Genomic DNA, 18,383 nt, shown 5'->3' with positions numbered 1-18,383 from the left:
CTGAGTCCCTCATGGGAGAATGGGTGAATTAAAAATAAACTATGATGATGATGATGATGATGATGATGATGATGATGATGATGATGATGATGATGATATACACGGTTCCATGTTGTTCATGCTAATAACATTAACACAAATGCAGTTCACAAGAGGCTTTGAATCACAAAGAATTATTTTTAAAATGTCTTATAATTATTATTTTTGCTTAAGACCCAAAGTGCTGGTGTTTTGACATCATGAGACTGCTGTATTTTAGAAAGCACAGACCACTTAGGTTCTAAATCTTAGTGGAGTGGATTATGTGCAGCTAACTAGACACATAAAGATATTTGCAAAGGTCACCAGATCCACAACTGCCACAAAAACACCAGCACGATTCACAAGAAATACAAAATGTGGGGAACGTGTGTCTCTTTCCTGACACAGTCGTGCTTCTAAGACCACAATTCTCATGAGAAGCTACAAGCACCCTGGTAGCATTGCATGCTTTCCAATGGTATCATGTTTTGCTCTGAAGTGGTGGAAAGAGCACTACAGTGAAGCATTGTTTGCAGTCAAAGCTGTGGTATGATCCATCTTACATATTACGGCCCTTCTGGGAAGATCAGCCATCCATGCACATGGGATTAAACAATGACTGCAATAAGATTACATATTGAGTTTGATAGGTCTAGATGCATAAATAAACTTCACAGCCTTTTGACTTTTTAAAGTGCTGAGCAGGATTTATGCCAAGGGTTTTCCGGGGTCAACAGCACTGTTCAAAGACTCATCCTGGAACTGTCAACACCCAGAAACTCTATCTTCTGAAAGCATGATTCTAACAGCTGGACTATGACACTGCCAGGCGTTAGAGGAACAGAAGAGTCTCACAGTCTATTTGCATAGTCTGTCAATGTTGTATTCTGTTATGCTTTTCTGTAACAAATAGGCCTGTCCACTGCACTTATCTACAAGTGTTTACACAATTCTTTTTTTCCCCTTTAATCTCCTCATAAGGACAAAGTCAGAGATTCAAAATATATTTGCTCCCTTGTTGTCAAGCAAATATGGTGGGAGAAAGCGTTCATGCGAGCTTTCCATGATGTTATTAGCTAGAACCATAGTCTTCTCTCTTCACTGTCTGACAATTCAGTTTCCTTGAATGGCTTATGTTTCCAGCAGGTTGAGGTAGGAAGAAAAAACCAGCTATAACATTATTTTCCAAACAATACATTATTAAAATTGAGATCAAGTCTAAGTAAGTCATGTGGCCCTTTACTGGCTTTCTGCCTGAAACTAAAAATCTTCTTCCCTTATATCTTTAATGCTGCTGTTTCCTCAATTTTTATATACAGGATTAAATGGTAGCCTTGTCACTTCCTATATTTATGAAAGGGTATCATGGTATTAGCAGTTTTAGTACTAATTTTTTCCTAGTGATCCCTGGGACAGAATTTATTTCCTTCATAATTGTTGCACAGGGATGGTTGTGTGTAGCATATGCATGTGCTTATACAAACTAAAATGCATTTTACACATAGACATTTACACCTTTCACACAAAATAAATTGCATACAAATCTTCAATAATCTATTTTGAATAATATCCAGGATGCAAGCACATGTAACAAGCATGCCATGTATCACTATTCTCATCATTCATCCTCTTTCTTCAATTACTTAGGTAACTATGTATTAGTAAGTTACTATTAAGTAGCCCCCCAGTGGCATGGCAGATTAAACCACTGACTGAGCTGCTGAACTTGCTGACTGAAAGGTCGTGGGTTCGAATCTGGGGAGTGGGGTGAGCTCCCGCTGTTAGCCCCAACTTCTGCCAACCTAGAAGTTTGAAAACATGCAAATGTGAGTAGATGAATAGGTACCACTCTGGCAGGAAGGTAATGGTGCTCCATGCAGTCATGCCAGCCACATGACCTTGGACACGTCTACAGACAACGCCAACTCTTTGGCTTAGAAATGGAGATGAGTAACAACCCACAGAGTCGGACACGACTAGACAATGTCAGGGGGAAAAAATTACCTTTACCTATTAAGATAAGCTATTAGAATAGCCCATCAAGAAAACATTAACCACTACGGGATTTCTCATAAACCCTACACATAGAGGAAGAGATGTCAAAGTTTCTGTAGACCTCTATCTTTCTCCTTCACAAGGTGAAACACATTTGCAGTAAGCACAGAAAGATTGGCTGATTGATAGGAAAAGAGGAAAAGGCCCATGCAATAGGCAACTGCTACCCAGTTATCATAAGCGGGAAATGGCTTGAAGGTACTCAGCACTAAACCATTCCTTTGCAGGATTCATGCAATTTATGCAAATGCCAGAACTCTCACTGATACTGGCAAACAACATCTTGCAGAGAAAAAATGTGATTCCTTTTTCTTGCACATAACAAGAAGACAAGTGAGGATTTATACTCCCAGTGCCAACACATTGAAATTACCCCAACCAAGCTGGTGAAGATCAAAGTTAGGTGTCAACAAGTAGAGATAAGAGAAGTAAGGGAAACAAGGGCAGACAGTACCAAATGCAGAAAAGCATATCAAGGATTTGTTTCAGTTGTGGATAAGGAACAAAGGATTAAAACAGTGACTTATTGGGAAAAGAATGACTAAAGAGGCAGATGGCCGCGCATCTGAGATTTGGTTGGTTGAGAGGTATTTTGGGGTTATCAAGCTGTCCTTTCAACAAAGTACAACTGTATGCATTCTGATACTTCCTCCCTATTGGCCTTTGAAGCTGTTATGCATTAAGGAGGCAACACATATCATAGTAGACCTGAACAATGTTGCAACCAGGACAGATTCTAATAATAAAGAGAAGACAAAATAATAATAAGAGAAGCACAAGTCTTTGATGCCAAGAATCCAGTGTCTTTAGCTTTGTAAATATGCACAGTAGAAAAATATATTACAGGGTCTTCAGTTCACACAGCAGGTTCTTTTTTGTGTGTCAGGAGTAACTTGAGAAACTGCAAGTCGCTTCTGGTGTGAGAGAATTGGCCATCTGCAAGGACATTGCCCAGTGAATGCCTGGATGTTTTGATGTTTTACTATCCTTGTGGAAGGCTTCACTCATGTCCCTGCATGGGGAGCTGGAGCTGACAAACGGAGCTCATCCATACTCTTCCCTAATTCAAACCAGCAACCTTCAGGTCAGTAGCCCGACCTTCAGGTCAGCAGTCCTGCCGGCAAAAGGGTTTAACCCACTGCACCACTGGTGGCTCCTACACAGCAGTAAAATCGGTATAAATAACCAATATGCATCTAAAAAGCAGCAAGACACAAGAAAGGCAACTAGCTTTCACTACCAACCATAGCTCAGGAAGTCATTTGATACAGTAAAAGTTTTCGAAGAAGTATTTGCATTATTCTCTTTGCAGAAAAAGGAGGAAGGAAGGCGAGAAAAAGGGAAACGACAGCACCTTTAAGATAACTAGTTTATATTTTAGCATGAGATTTTGTGTATGTAAATCCACTTCTTCAGGAGCAGTAGAAAGGGATACTAAAGTCTCCCACAGATAGCTGTGGGAGTAGAATGTAATAGGATCCAGAAAAAAATTGCAACTCATGTCTCTTGCTCTTAGTTTTCAAAGGGCTGGGTAAGTTAATACAAGTGGCCAGTTAGTGTTGACGCAAATCTCTGCTTACCAAAAGTCATTTTCGTTATATGTGTGCATTAACAAGGATTCCTGTATTAGTATATGTAGGAAACCTTGTGGGCATTGCCTTTGTTCTGTTAAAGGATTGGAATTTGTGAATAGAATTAAACTCAAAAGTTTATCTTTCTACCTTTACTTTGTAATTGTCTTGTTCAAGGACAGCAACATGTAAATTTTTTACTGTGTGTCCAGAAAGATTTTGCTACTGGTATTGGCATTTTTAATGTTCAATTTATGTCCATTTCTCATGTGTAGAGACAGTCCTGTTTGTTCAATATAGGATGGAATGAGGCATTGCTTGCACTGGGTGGCACATATCACATTATCTGAGGCTGCCTTTGAATACTATTTAAAACCTTCAGCTGGACCAAAGAGCTATAGGCAGACTGCTAATGGGAGACTCATCACAGGATGCACACAGCTCCCTTTTTGAAAGAGCTGGACATTGTTCACTCTACTGGTTTGGACATATAAAGCCATATATGTCAGGCCTTAGTTTTCCAGCAAGCTTGTGGAAAATGATTAAAATAAAAATGACTTTTATCATGACTGTTTTTAATTGTATTGGTATTTAATACTGTGTTGATCTTGGTTTTTGTGTATTTTAATTATACATATTTATCGTATTCTGTCTTTTCTAAGCTACTTGAGTCCCAGAAGGATATTAATAAAGAGATTGCAGGATGAATGATGTATGTGTTTGTGACAGAGTCTTGTCCCTGTATTACCATCTATGTTATAGGTTGCTTATGATTTGGGGGCGGTCTATAGGCTAATAAAGGCCTATCTCCCAGAGTTTTTGAAAGAGCTTTTGTTTTGTTCCAGAATTGGCTGTAATTCAATGATACATTTGAGTGGTCTCAGTTGAGGACTGTAGGTGACAACCAAGAGCATTCTATCATTTTGTCAATACACTGACAGAATGCTTACTCTCTCTTGCTTAAACTTCAGAGTTAACAAAATCTGCAACAGGAAAGCCCAAAGGAAATATAAACAACATTCTTCAGAAGCGGGTCTGCTCTTCAGGATTCCAGCAACTTTATTTCACATATTGCTCTGGCTTTCCATTTGCTCTTTGTAGCCTGTACAGGCAATCCCCAAGGTACAAACATCCGACTACAAACAACTCACAGTTAAGAATGGAGATGAGACAACAGGAAGTGAGATAAATCTACCCCTCAGAAGAGAAATTCACTCCTGGAAGAGCTTAAGGTGTCTCCACCAAGGCTTTACCATCAGTCCTTGTTTCCACAACAAGCCATTTTTTTTTCAAAATCCAGTGATCACACTGACAGAAAGTGATGTGATATCTTTTGAGCAGGGGCACAGAGAGCAAAACAAACACCACAGGGGTGTTAACCCTTCGTCTTGCTATCCAAGGCTTAAAAGTATATATATTTAGTGGAGTTACATTTTTAAAATGTACCTGTTCCAATTTACAAATAAATTCATCAATAAAACAAATCTACAGAAACTAACTTGTTCATAACTTGGGGGCTGCCAGTACAACACTTTTGTGTTCACTGGTCATAGTCTACATCACATTATTTTAAGTCCCTTCCCTTTCAAAAATTTTCCTCCCATGACTTTTGAACTTGTGACTATCATGGGGTTCCCACAGATCGTGTCTCTGTGTCTTGGGAGTTATGATGCCATTTGCCTACATCAACAACAATATCCATGGCCTCTTTACTTCCTCAAACACTACACAAAGGAATAGCGCATATATATATATAGTGTGTGTGTGTGCAATCAAATTGCTTATCAACCTATTGTGACCACATGAATTTCTTGGGGTTTTCCTAGGTAAAGAAGAGATAGTTTTGCAGTTCCTTCCTCTGAAACATAGCCTACAGCACCTAGTATTAAACCAACACAATACCCAAGCACTTCCCTTTTGTGAAGTGAAGAAATCACAACATGTGATTCGTTCATTTCAGAAAAAGCAGCAGGTCATTTCACATAAAGCGACTGCTCACCCATGCTTTGCTAGCCTCCAATGATTAAATATTGTCCTGGTGCCAGGAAAGTGGGGAGATGGGGCAGACCTAGGTTAGTTTGTTTAAAAGTGGCTCTGCCACCATCTCCCCTCTTTGGAGCTCCTTGATCCACATTCCCACCTTTTTTCGTGGTGTAAGCCTTCTGGTTACTTTTAAGCCAGGTTATAATTTCTCCTCCCTCATAAGGATTTTTTTCACCTACCTTACACTGTCATGGAGGACCTGACAGCTAGATAAAGTAATGTCTTAAATAGTACCTCACTCACTGGAAATTTTTTGTGATAAAAGATTCAGTGAGCACCTTTTGGCACACATTTAGCAAATCTGAAACTGTCCCTGAGTATCATGCTGTCAGTGACGGAGGGGGGATACTACCCATAGGGCTGGTCTCTGGGGTCTTGCCCTCTCCAAAGACCATGAGGCTTGAGGGTTGGCACCCTCAGGTCAGCCTTCTAGGTTTGTAGCTGGCATGGGAGCAACCTTGAATTGTATGACTCCCTCTTGGGGACTGTGGTGTTTTCGTCATGAGGAGGCTGTAGTCTAGGTGAGACTTACCAGTTCAGTTGCTCTTCACTTTTAGTTTTTGCTTATCACTAAAAACATCTGTGAAGTTCGTTTCCAAATGGTTCCAAAAGGTACAATGGATTTGGCACCTTTTGGAAACATGCTCCACATTTAAATGGGTAACAAACACTTAAATACAAAGCAATTAGTAAAGGTGCCCTTATTTTACCTTGTGTCTGATGTCGTTATTCCTTTGTTAGGTCAGCAAAGGTGGTTTATTTAAAGAACAAACCTGCAGACCATTATTACTTCTGGAAGAAGAGAATTTTATAATTAAACTCAGCACTAAAATAAGATATCCTTGTTTGGTGTCTATTGCATAACGAAGTATTCTCTGCTATAGTCTTAGGCCCTTTCCACACAACTGAATATAATCTCACATTATGAGCTTTGAGCTGGAATATATGGCAGTGTGGACTTAGATAACCCAGTTCAAAGGAGATGTTGTGGGATTTTATGCCTTGATATTCTGGGTCATATGGTTGTGTGGAACAGCCCTTAGTATGAGGTTATGGGAAATTATTTCCTGATTCTTTAAACTTTTTTTTTTACTATTTTTATGTTTTCTCCAATGAAGCTTCATGTTTCTGTATTAACACTTACTGGACTAATGTGATATGGCACAACACTTTGTATTACTTTAACACTACGCTAAGGGCTGATAAGCTGTGGTAAAAGAAAAGTAGTTAAAGAGGGAATCATAAGTATGTACTACGCTGAATTTTTGTTTGTTTTTTTAAAATAACAAAACATGCTAGTCCCTTGGGATTTGTTGGCTTCCTTTTTTCATTATGTTTATCAAGCATAAAAACATTTTCCTTTTCAGCTGGTTCTACAATATCCTATGAGTTTCATTAAAACTGAAATGTAACAAATGACGTCAAGAAACACCAATTCTCAGAAACACAACATTTTCCAGCAATAGACAAAGTAGGTCTGAACAGCTGGCATTTTTGCTCAGAGCTGACTAATGGCTTCATCTACGTAAACTCAAATCATTCTTCCTGCCAGCTCCCATCTGAAGGGTTAGTATCCAGAACCAACTGTGTTCTCATTACTGCATTTATTATACATCGGTTTATATCTAACATAAGGAAACACATCAGGGAGACAAACAGCCATTTATATTGGTGTTAGTATTGCCCTCATTCAATTATCTAGCGTCTCCAAGATCTATGTGCTGAGATCCTGTGGATAAGCTTCCTTGCAGTACTACAAAACCACCCAGTATATTATGTTCAATGGAATTTGCAGTGCAGCCTGTAAGAATTAGAGGCATTTATGAAACACTATGCCAAGGCATGGTTGGGAAAAAGGAAAAGTTCAGTGCCATTTCATCAATCATGTGAGGATCAGGATAACATATATGTCAGGGTTGAGTACCTTGTGGCCATCCAAGTGTTGTCAGACTCCTGTTTTCATTAGTCTCATAAAGCCTGAGTAGTTAAAATCTAGAGGGCCACGGTTCCCCAACAATGTTTCATCCCAATTCTGCACCACATGGAGGAAACAAAGACACATGACAATGCTCACTTACTACAGAGAAACTATTTAGCATACATCAGAAATTATAGAACCATAGAGTTGGAAGCAATCACAAGGGTAATCTAGTCCAATGCTCTGTCATGCAGGAATACACAATCAAAGAACTCCTGATAGATGGTCATTCAGCCACTGTTTAAAATCCTTCAAAGAAAAATATTCCACCACATTCTGAAGCAGGGATTCCACCATCAAATAGCTTTATTATTTAGGAGAAATCTATTTTCCTGTAGTTTGAATCTACTGATCCATGTCATTGTTTCTGGATCAGATCCCTAAACCACTTCTCATAGGACATGGTTTGTAGAACGTGATTGAAACAACATACATGTGCAGTTACCACAACATATCAAATAACTATCAAATGTTTTCTTTAGTGCATGGATTGTCCATTTAGGAAAACCATTCTAGTAACTTCCACAGGAGACTGGCTACCACAAAATCTCATTTTTCTAAAGTCCAAGTTGTGGTCATTATTCTTTGAAAAGTATGTTTGGTAAGAAAATGAACTACTACGCTACCAAAAGGATGAGCACAAATGTTTCTGTATAACTAATCTGTACTGAAAATAGTGTCAGTTAGCCAAATCAAGTGTTGAGTAAGTGAAATCTCTTGAGGAAAGAAACTGGGAGTAGGGGGAAGGATATCTGCCAACGCAAAATACTTTTGAGTCCTATACTGGAAGAAAGATGGGGCATCATTCAAATAACTAAATACATAAATACATAATCCATCAATGAACAGAAATTTGGTTCCCAGCAATGAATTCTGGAATAGCAGAGATGTATAATTTCCAAAGAATTCTAAAAGCATGACTACCGAAACTATGAAGAAGGCATGCCTTCCTGAGAACTCAACAAGAGTTCAACAATCCAACCCCCATGAAAACAGCCATTTAGAACACATCCACGAGTATGAGAAAAGAAACACAGAGGAACTACTTTAGGAACTTGGGAACTTTTAAAGTTTCATCTTCAGATCATTTCCTCTTTTTTGTCACTCACTGTTTATAGCTGCCCCTCGTGGATGAATAAGAGAGCTAGCCAGCTGCAATATTTGACACTTAACCAGTACTTGGCAGCAGTAAGAGACACAACTAATAACATATTCTTGAAGTCTAATTTTGGAGCTAAAGTAGCAGTTCTAGGATTTTTAAGTTAAGCTCTGCGAACACCAAGGAACATTATTCCTCCATGAATATGAAATTGAATCTGAATGTTTCTTAGAAACCTGGAATGCAACAAGACTTTGTATACTGGTAAGTACATGCAATCATGGCATTATTTGTTTTTAAAGACTATTTCATGTGGAAATGTGTAGTCATGGTACAAGTTCCTTTTTCAGCTTAAAATCATCAATAGGAATCCAGCAAGACTTTCTAATCATGCTACTTCCAGAAATTAAATGTATTTGCTTCTTTAGATCCTCCAGTATCCATACATAAAAGTAATGAGAATGTTTATTATTTATTGCTACTTAATCTAACTACTAAAAGTCTCTTGAAATACACTGTTGAGTAGGTTTGTTTTATAACTAGTATTTTAGCACTTCTCAGTTTAGAAAGAGCACTTTTACTTGTTATATGTCAGTATTTGTCAGGTTTCCACAAATACAAAGAATCCACCCTGAGTGCCTCTGGGGAGATAGGACAGAACAGAAATAAAGTTGTTGTTATTGTTGTTGTTGTTGTTGTTGTTAAAGAAATAGAACTCAAGTCGATTCAGCATAACATGCTATTTGGAAAAGATAGTAATTGTGAGAGAGAAGAAATCTTCCCCAAAAGAGCAAAACTGGGATACAAATATTCACCAGGTACTACGTAGATTGTGTGTGTAAATAGAGGCACTCAAGAAATGTGTTTTTCAGTTACATGAGCAAGTGATCCCTTCTGTGTTAATTGGGAGGGGGGATCAAAAAACGTCCAGCATTGTTTCTCTTCTTCTAATATTAGTATGTTGTCCTTTCACATCAAAAGATAGCACCTAATTGTATTTTTTTCCACTAAAGTATTAGTGGAAGGGGGAGACAATAAATGAAAGAATACTTGCATGGACAATGCCAGGCATTAATCTCCAGCATCCTCATAAGCAAAGATGGAGAATCGAGCTAATTCTCACAACAGAGATGTGTGATTAAAAATGTAGTTCCCCAAATGAATTCACATATTCCCAACTTCTGGTAAAGGATGGATATTCTCTTCCAGCTTTGTAAATTGTGAAAGTTGCCTATTCTGTCACCTAGCAAATATTTCTGTTACAATAATAATAACTTCATTTGTATAACCTGCCTCCATCTCCCTAAAGGGACTCGGACCAGCTTACATGGTGCCCAAGCCCAGAAGTCAAACCTGATAAAAATTAAAACACAACAACAATATAATTGAAACAGTTGAGCAATAAGATAAAACATTGGCGAGCATCAAGATTAAAAAGTGGGACTATTAAAATTGCAAGGGAGAGGCACGACATGTGCAAAATGCAGGACAATAAAATCAGGGGTGGGAGTAAAGTGCTGGAGATCTGGGCAGTATACAATTAGGACTGGGCTTTGTAAGAAATTACGAACTGATCTATTATTCAAAACACATTGAAACATCAATGTCTTCAAGTCTTTGTGGAATGTGGACAGGGTGGAGGCTTATCTGATCTCCCTGGGGAGAGAGTTTGAGCCAGGAAGCCACCGCCGAGATGGCCCTCTCCCTCATCACCACCAACCGTGTTTGCAAAGGAGGTGGGAGCGAAAGAAGGGCCTCCCCAGAAGATCTAAGAGCCCTCACTGGTTCGTAGGGGGAGATATGGTCACAAAGATAAGCAAGACCCAAACCATTGAGGGCTTTGTAGGTCATAACCTGCACTTTGAATTGGGACCGGAAAATTATCAGCAACCAGTGGAGCTGCTTCAGGAGAGGTGCCGTGCGCTCTCTGTAGCTAGCTCCTGTTAACAACCCAGCTAAAACTAATCTTATAGCTGTACCTAAATCTGACCCCTTTGAACTTACAAGGAATTGAAGATGCATAGTTTGCAGAAAATCATGCCTCCAGATACCCAAGAAATCTTATCAAACTGGGCTTTTGCTAGGAAGACACAAAGTTCCAGGCAGGCGCAGGAACCTGAGTCAAATTGTGCCTTCTTCCAGCATCAGTCAAAATATGAGTGGACTAAATGCTCTCTTGCTCTCTGACAGAGAAGGCATTTTGACTGTCTCATCACCCTAGTGGGAATAAATTATTTTAGAAAAAGATGCTGCTGTGTTCGGCGTTAAGAAAAGATCCTGTTCTACTCAACCTCTAATGTAAGTATGATATTACTATCCCAACCACAGAACTCCATATGTAGGAACAGATAGCTACACAGCACAGATACATATAAACCTTCTTGTGACCTCAGACTAGGGAACAACTGGTGACTCGGGCTGAACTGGGGACACAGAAGATAGTGAAAGTTTAGAAGGGAAGAAAAGAATGTTAGAACTATGGAAGTATGTCACAGCACTTGGGAATGGTGATTCTGTATACTTACAGTCTGTACCTTATGAAGTTATACTCCAAAGTCAGTGTAACTAAGTTTAGGAGTAGTCAGTGAACATCTAGTACTGTGGACATCTAGTAATGATACAGTCTTGAAAAGCAGGGGACATAGGTCAAGTCTATGGTGTGGAAGTTCTCAAAAACAAGTGTTTGTGAGAGAATCAGTATTTCAAGCAATAATAATAATAATAATGGCAGAAAAGTGTCTAAACAGAGCATAAAATAAAACACAATATAAAGTGCAATTAAATAAAACAAACAGGCATATAAACAACAACTTAAACTCAATTAAAACAGTGCTCATCTGGTGGTAAGCTACTGTGAACATGGCCAGGCTATAAACAATAGGCAAGGGAATAGGATAAGTGCAAAGGTGCACTTACCCCAGAGGTGGAACTTACTTCCCTTGCTTATATTGTTATATTAAACTAAATGAAGGAAACTAACAAAATCAACATTTTGTTCCATGATTCTCCTGCCTCCCAGAAAATTCTTAAAAGCATATATTTAAAGATGACCTAATGAAAAATGCATTGGTGCTGAAATAAACTATTTTAATGGTCTTCACAAATACACACAAACCTCTTATCGTATATGCTCTTCTGCAAGTCAACCTCATATATATGCTCTTGTGTATATCATACTTTTGTGTAAGTCAAGAGCAGATTTCGGGGTCAAAATTATCGATTCTGGTATAACCCATGGATATATCAAGGGTAACTGCAGAGAGAAAGGAAAATCTCAGGGGACCAGCTGCCCCTGGTCATTGCTGCTGCCACCTTCTTTCTTCCCAGGCATTCAGAAAGACTTTTCATCATTTTGTTCTAAGGAGATTATTCCTTTTTAGTTTTATAAATGTATTTGTTGTTAGCAAAAGAAGGCACAACTCCATACTCTGAGTTGAGTGGTGAAAGGGAAGAGCTTAATCTGTCCAGGAGAACCTTTAAAAAGTATTGACCTCCCCACCCCCCCACCTTTATCTTGATGCTCCTTTGAGGAGCCCAGTTTCTCCACTCAAGCTTCAAAAAGGTCAGGAGTAGCACTGCAATGGAGACAGTAGAGGGGAGTCAGTGTTTCTTTAAATTTTCCCAGGAAAGACTAAACTCATCTTTTGTACTATATATTTAGAAAAATGCAAGAGGGAGGGGGAAGTTTTCATAGAAGTTTAAAGTTGCAGCAGTGGATTCATTCTTATAACATTTACGTGCCTTTTGCAAAACTTTAAAAATATCACAGGGTGCCTGGAAATATTGTTTTATTATTATTACGTTATATTTTATCATATTAAAACTAAAATCCCATATTTTCTCTTACAGCTAAGCATTGCTCCTTCTTGAACGCAGAGACCTACCCACTTTCTCATGTTCCTTTCCAAAACATCACTGACTAAGGGAATCATCAGAACAACATGCAAATTCAAGGTTAAAAGGTAAATAAGGAAAAGTTGCAAACTTCAGCTTTACCATCCAATACAAGTTTTTGTGGCCCCTCCAGAACTGAAGCTTGACTTTACTTCAGCAGTAGTTCATGTCATAACCATTCTATTCCCTCACTCCTCATCACCCAAATGCCTGGAAAGATGTCATGGTGGATTACATTTATGCTAGATTCATGGATGAACTTTGATTTTCTGCCAAAGCTCATGTCAGTGGCTACATAGCTTTCCTAGCTACTTCCAATGTACATTTTCAACCTTGTTTAATGCCCAAATGGCATCCTGTCCCTTCCTCCTTAAAGCCAATGTGGCAAATCTCTCTCATCCTAAAGGCCAAATTAATTTTTAAACAGGTTTTTGGGGTGATTAGAGAAAAGACAGAAGTATAGGAGCAAATATATTTAAAACTCTTACTGTTGGTAATTCAGTCTTAGGAAATGCATTTCAATCTTTTAATGGGAAGAATGAGCTGCACAAAAGCTGGGAAGCATCTGAATTATGGGGAAGGGATGTGGACCTCTTGGGAACACCTAGGCCTTAATTCAGATTCAGAGTTTACATTTCCCACCCTTGATGTGCAACAAGAGAGCATAAATAATTTATAATAAAAGGGTGCTTATACTCCCCACCACCGCTAAACAAAGGATGTTTGTACATATAAATGTCAACAAGTACATCTGGCTATAATTTATACATTTCTCTTTTTAAATGAAGATTAATTTTCCCCATGAAAGTCTACTCAAACTGACATACAGCTTTAGACATTTTTTAAATACAGAAATGACAATGCACAAAGTGGCAAATCAAGTAAACTTCCTTTATCACCAAACAAAGTTTGTTATCAAAGGGTTGTTGTATGTCTTTCGGGCTGTGTGGCCATGTTCCAGAAGCATTCTCTCCTGACGTTTCGCCCACATCTATGGCAGGCATCCTCAGAGGTTGTGAGGTATGGATAAACTAAGTCAGGAAAGGAAAGAATATATATCTGTGTAGAGTCCAAGGTGTGGCAAGAGTTCTTTGTCACTGGGAGCCAGCATTAATGTTTCAGTTAATCACCCTAATTGGCACTGGAAATGTTTTGTCCCTTGCCTGGGGGCATCCTTTGTTCAGTCAAGTCCTCATTGTGTTGGTTCCCATCTACTGTTTTGATTTTGGAGTTTTGTAATACTGGTAGCCAGATTTTGTTCATTTTCATGGTTTCTTCCTTTCTGTTGAAGTTGTCCACATGCTTGTGGATTTCAATGGCTTCTCTGTGTAGTCTGACATGATAGTTGTTAGAATGGTCCAGCATTTTTGTGTTCTCAAATAGTATTCTGTGTCCAGGCTGGTTCATCAAATGCTCTGCTATGGCTGATTTCTCTGGTTGAATTAATTAAACATTAATGCTGGCTCCCAGTGACAAAGAACTCTTGCCACACCTTGGACTCTACACAGATATATATTCTTTCCTTTCCTGACTTAGTTTATCCATACCTCACAACCTCTGAGGATGCCTGCCATAGATGTGGGCGAAACGTCAGGAGAGAATGCTTCTGGAACATGGCCACACAGCCCGAAAGACATACAACAACCCTGTGATTCTGGCCATGAAAGCCTTCGACAACACTTTGTTATCAAAGGTTTCTACAGTACAACCCTGTTCATTGGGCGACTTTACGTTCCAGGACTTCAAACGTACCTAAATGTGTCCGTGTGTGTGCACACAGGTACATGTATATCCATGCAATCTTCAGGGATAAAAATGTTGTGCACCTAGCTTAATCCTTATAGTAAGCAAAGTGACAATTCACAGGGAATTAAAAGACTGATTAATGGAGACTTCCCTGCTCTGGCTCACTCCAGATGCTTCAGAAGACAGCTTCCATCAATGGAGCTGGTGCTGGAAATGATGAAATCTTTAGTCTAAATGTAGTGTTTTGTGTGTTTCTTTCTGCTGACATTTTCTTTCTCTGCTTCTAGGAAGTGAAAGTGTACTAGAAATGCTCAACTCAAGTACCACTTCAGGAAACCACTGCAATTACAGCAAGAAATTCATAAAAGAAGCTCTTCCATGGGCATATGGTTTCATCTTTATAGTAGGAATCCTATTAAATGGAGCGGCAGCCTGGGTTTTTCTACATATTCCAAGCAAGACCAGCTTTATTGTCTATCTGAAGAACATTGTTATTGCTGACCTCATCATTATCTTAACGTTCCCCTTCAAGATTTTTGCTGATTCAGAGATTGGACCATGGCAGCTCAAAGTTGTTGTCTGCCGTTTCTCTGCTGTTGTTTTTTACCTAAATTTGTACATCAGTATAACCTTGTTTGGACTCATAGGCTTTGACAGATGTTACAAAGTTGTGAATTCACAATTCATCAGCTCTGCTCACACAGTTCGTTGCAGCAAAATTGCTTGTGTTATCATGTGGGCACTACATATGCTTATATCACTTCCTAATAGTATTCTTACAGATAAAACTGCTACCAAAGAAAATTCAGGAAAATGTATGAGCCTCAAAAACACTCTTGGAGTCCAATGGCACAAGGCTTCGAACTACACATGCCTAGCGATTTTTTGGATTGTGTTCCTCCTCTTAATAATCTTCTACAGTTCTATATCAAGGAAAATATATTTTTCCCACAAAAAATTCAAGAAAAATTCCAAGTCAGCCAAGAAAAAAACCAACAGAAACATTTTCATCATCATGCTTGTATTTATTATTTGTTTTGTTCCCTATCACATTGCCAGGATCCCCTACACATTAAGCCAAGGTTCATCACCGTACAGCTGTGAAACAGAAAAGGTTCTGTTTTACATCAAAGAACTGACTCTCCTCCTCTCAGCTGCAAATGTTTGCCTTGATCCTATTATTTATGTATTCCTTTGCCAACCTTTCAAGCAAAGACTGTACCAAAAACTGCAGCTCAAAATGAAGATATCCGAGGAATTAGAAAACTCTAGATCAAGAAAGTCAAATGCAATTGGCGAAACAATTGTTATTTCATAAATTCTTATAGTGGACTACGTATAATATGCTGAGGAGATGAGCACATGGTTAGATCTGAGAATGATTTAAAAGAAACCAGTTCAATAATGCTGGTACACTGAAGTTGGATTTAAGATATATTATTATGGTACAAATGCTTACATTCACTTCTGAGCTCACTGTACTATCTTGCTACCAAGTACCCACCAACTATCCTCTTCCCATTGTCTGTTCCTTACAAGCACTGCACAATTCCTCAGAGTTTACACAAGTAAAATAAGGCGGGCCAATGCCATAACATCTTTTGCAACATTGTGTCTATTATTTGTCTTTAATGCTGCATTTTGATAGCCCCTATTTCTGTTGACTTCAGGCCTATACAAATTATGTCAATTCGTAATGAACACTATTTTCCCCAAGTCAGCTCCTATTGGGCAAGTTTTTCAGGCTTGTTCCTTTTACCAAAATCATTTTACATCTACTGCAGATTCCCTCTCTAGTTTACACTCCAACTCATCTTCCAGCATTCCTTTCTATCTTACTACACTTATCCATCTGTGAATTTTTACTTGCCTGCATTCACCTTTTCTTTCTGTCTCATCGGACCCTTCATCTATCCTGATCTCCACCCATTAAATGTCAAATAGCCCCATAGTATCTCTTTCGAATACTGCAATGTGTTCAAATTTGGCACCATCATTTTCATATCCCCATGTCTTGTTCCTTTCAGATTTTCCATTTCTTTGTATCTAACATAGTTCTCACTTTACTTTAAAGCATTGCAATGTCTGCTCTGTAAAGCCTTCTAAACGTTTTAGCACATATTCAGCTTACAACGAACCCTTCCCCCTTCCTTTTTCCAACTTCATTTTCTATCATATTGCTAACATACAACTCTTCACTCTATATTTGGCAAAGCTATCTTCACTTTCTTGGCGCCCGTTTTCCTGAAACTGTTCTCCCACAATTTCAGCCAATTTTTAAATATGTAGCAAAGACGTGTGTGTTTGCATACTCAATGTATTCGTAAAATAGACTGTGATGCTCTTATTAGAGAGTAGACCTTCTAATATAAAAAAGTGCTCCTTCTCTTATGAAACCCTGCACCCATATAGCATGTTTAATAACCCATGTTGGTCTTGATGCAGTCCCTACCAGCTGCGCTGCCCAGCTTAAAGTATTTCATACATCCATATTAGAGATTGAAATGTATTACTTTTTGGACAATTCTCAGAATCTCTCAATCAACATGACTAGTTAAAATCCAAGTAAGTGGTGTGCAAACAGGATGCAATAGATTCATTTGCTGATACTGGAACCAGTGAAATACTACTACTGTAAATAAATGTCATACTTGATATGAGTGGCTTATTTACTTATAATTAGATGCAATGAGCTCCAAAGAACTACTTTTGACTAGTGAGCCCAAGAAGTCATGCCTATCCAATGCCATTTTTCTTGCCCTTTAAAAATTGTATTGCCAATTACTTTTGATATCATCCTCTGCTTAACAAATGATCCTGTTTCACAGGTGGAAAGGGAATGCTGTTGTAAAATTAGAAGTCCAAGCTCACTTGATTGTATCAAAAAAATTGCACAGTTCTTTGGATTGTGTCAAACATTAATATAAAACAGGGCATTTGTGATCTTTGTTTATCTGTATCATGTCAAATTCTAACAGTCAGTTCTGCCTAGTTTCCACAGTGCAACATATCTAAACCAAGACAAACAGCCGCAGCTGCCCTAATTGACTTTTATATTGATATTCTGGATTAACTGAATTGTTTTCTTGAGTTCCTAGATTTTTGTGAATATATTTGTATTTAAAACTCATATAGACAAGAACATGTACTTTAGTTTGTATAAAAATAAACACCTTTATTTTTCAACACAGTTTTTTTATTTAAAAAAAATCTGAACTATAACGTGAATTTTAGAGTTTACTATTAGAGATAACTGCTTTTTTAAAATATTACAACCAGTTTCTACCAGCAGAGGTTTTTTCACTTCGCTTCATCATATCTTCTGGAAACAAAGTGCCTTCAAGTAAGATGGTACTCCCACAACTTTATCTCAGAGTAATTCCCAGCACAGCCTTGTCTACACTGTAGATCATAGCTGCTGTGATCTGGACACATGATGCTCTTGATAATTTGCTTGCCATGTTATCTTTGGACTCATTTTTGGGCTTTAATCACACCCCAAAAAACTAGCAGTTTTACAGAAAATCTGGATTTTTGGTGTGTGGTTGTCCATGCAGCATCACCTTGCTGTGGAATTAGTTGTGGGAAGAACTGCTAATGGAAAACGATCACTCTCATCCAGAAATTATTCCTTTCCAGCTTAATTTTTTGGCAGCCCTTTTTAAGAATATCCATTTGTGCAGACACTTGCAGAATATCAGTAGTGGAAGGCCCCCGCATAACTGAAAATACATTTATTCACATGAGAATAAAACCAGGTCAAATAGTTTTACATTACAAGATAGTCTATTTCAATTGAGCATTAGAAAAAACTCATTGATGATAAAACTGGTTCAAGCAATTGAACCAGTTAGCTGGAGTTCCTACACTGAAACAGAAAGATTCTACAGTTCTACAGATGTTCTCTTCCACGTGTACAGACTGATTTCCTGTTCAGTTTCCTTACTAATACAGTACTTGTGATTTCTGCCTTCAA

The 18,383-nt window shown here is 38.4% G+C and overlaps 2 protein-coding genes across 8 annotated transcripts in view; one reads left to right on the top strand and one right to left on the bottom strand.

The window, feature by feature from the left end:
• Nucleotides 1-18,383, bottom strand: part of med12l (mediator complex subunit 12L) — a 178,650-nt gene that overhangs the window by 110,339 nt on the left and 49,928 nt on the right. The gene's annotated exons all lie outside the window — the stretch shown is intronic.
• p2ry14 (purinergic receptor P2Y14) lies at nucleotides 2,913-17,593 on the top strand. 3 transcript variants are annotated; one of them, XM_008106162.3, is made up of 4 exons: nucleotides 6,587-9,031; nucleotides 10,958-11,065; nucleotides 12,617-12,729; nucleotides 14,695-17,593. In XM_008106162.3, the coding sequence occupies exon 4, from the start codon at nucleotides 14,715-14,717 to the stop codon at nucleotides 15,723-15,725; it is 1,011 nt and encodes a 336-aa protein (XP_008104369.1). In that variant the 5' UTR covers nucleotides 6,587-9,031; nucleotides 10,958-11,065; nucleotides 12,617-12,729; nucleotides 14,695-14,714; the 3' UTR covers nucleotides 15,726-17,593. The 3 variants fall into 3 exon arrangements, with proteins under 3 accessions (XP_062832749.1, XP_008104369.1, XP_008104368.1); XM_062976679.1 differs by lacking the exons at nucleotides 6,587-9,031; nucleotides 10,958-11,065 and adding an exon at nucleotides 2,913-3,160; XM_008106161.3 differs by lacking the exon at nucleotides 10,958-11,065.

Source organism: Anolis carolinensis, chromosome 3, assembly GCF_035594765.1.
Source record: "Anolis carolinensis isolate JA03-04 chromosome 3, rAnoCar3.1.pri, whole genome shotgun sequence".
In the NCBI taxonomy this organism is placed as follows: Eukaryota; Metazoa; Chordata; class Lepidosauria; order Squamata; family Dactyloidae; genus Anolis; species Anolis carolinensis.
This window is presented reverse-complemented; position numbering and strand designations above follow the sequence as displayed.

Coding starts and splice junctions, on each gene's coding strand:
- p2ry14 (XM_062976679.1), top strand. CDS start 14,715: ATGCTCAACTCAAGTACCACTTCAGGAAACCACTGCAATTACAGCAAG.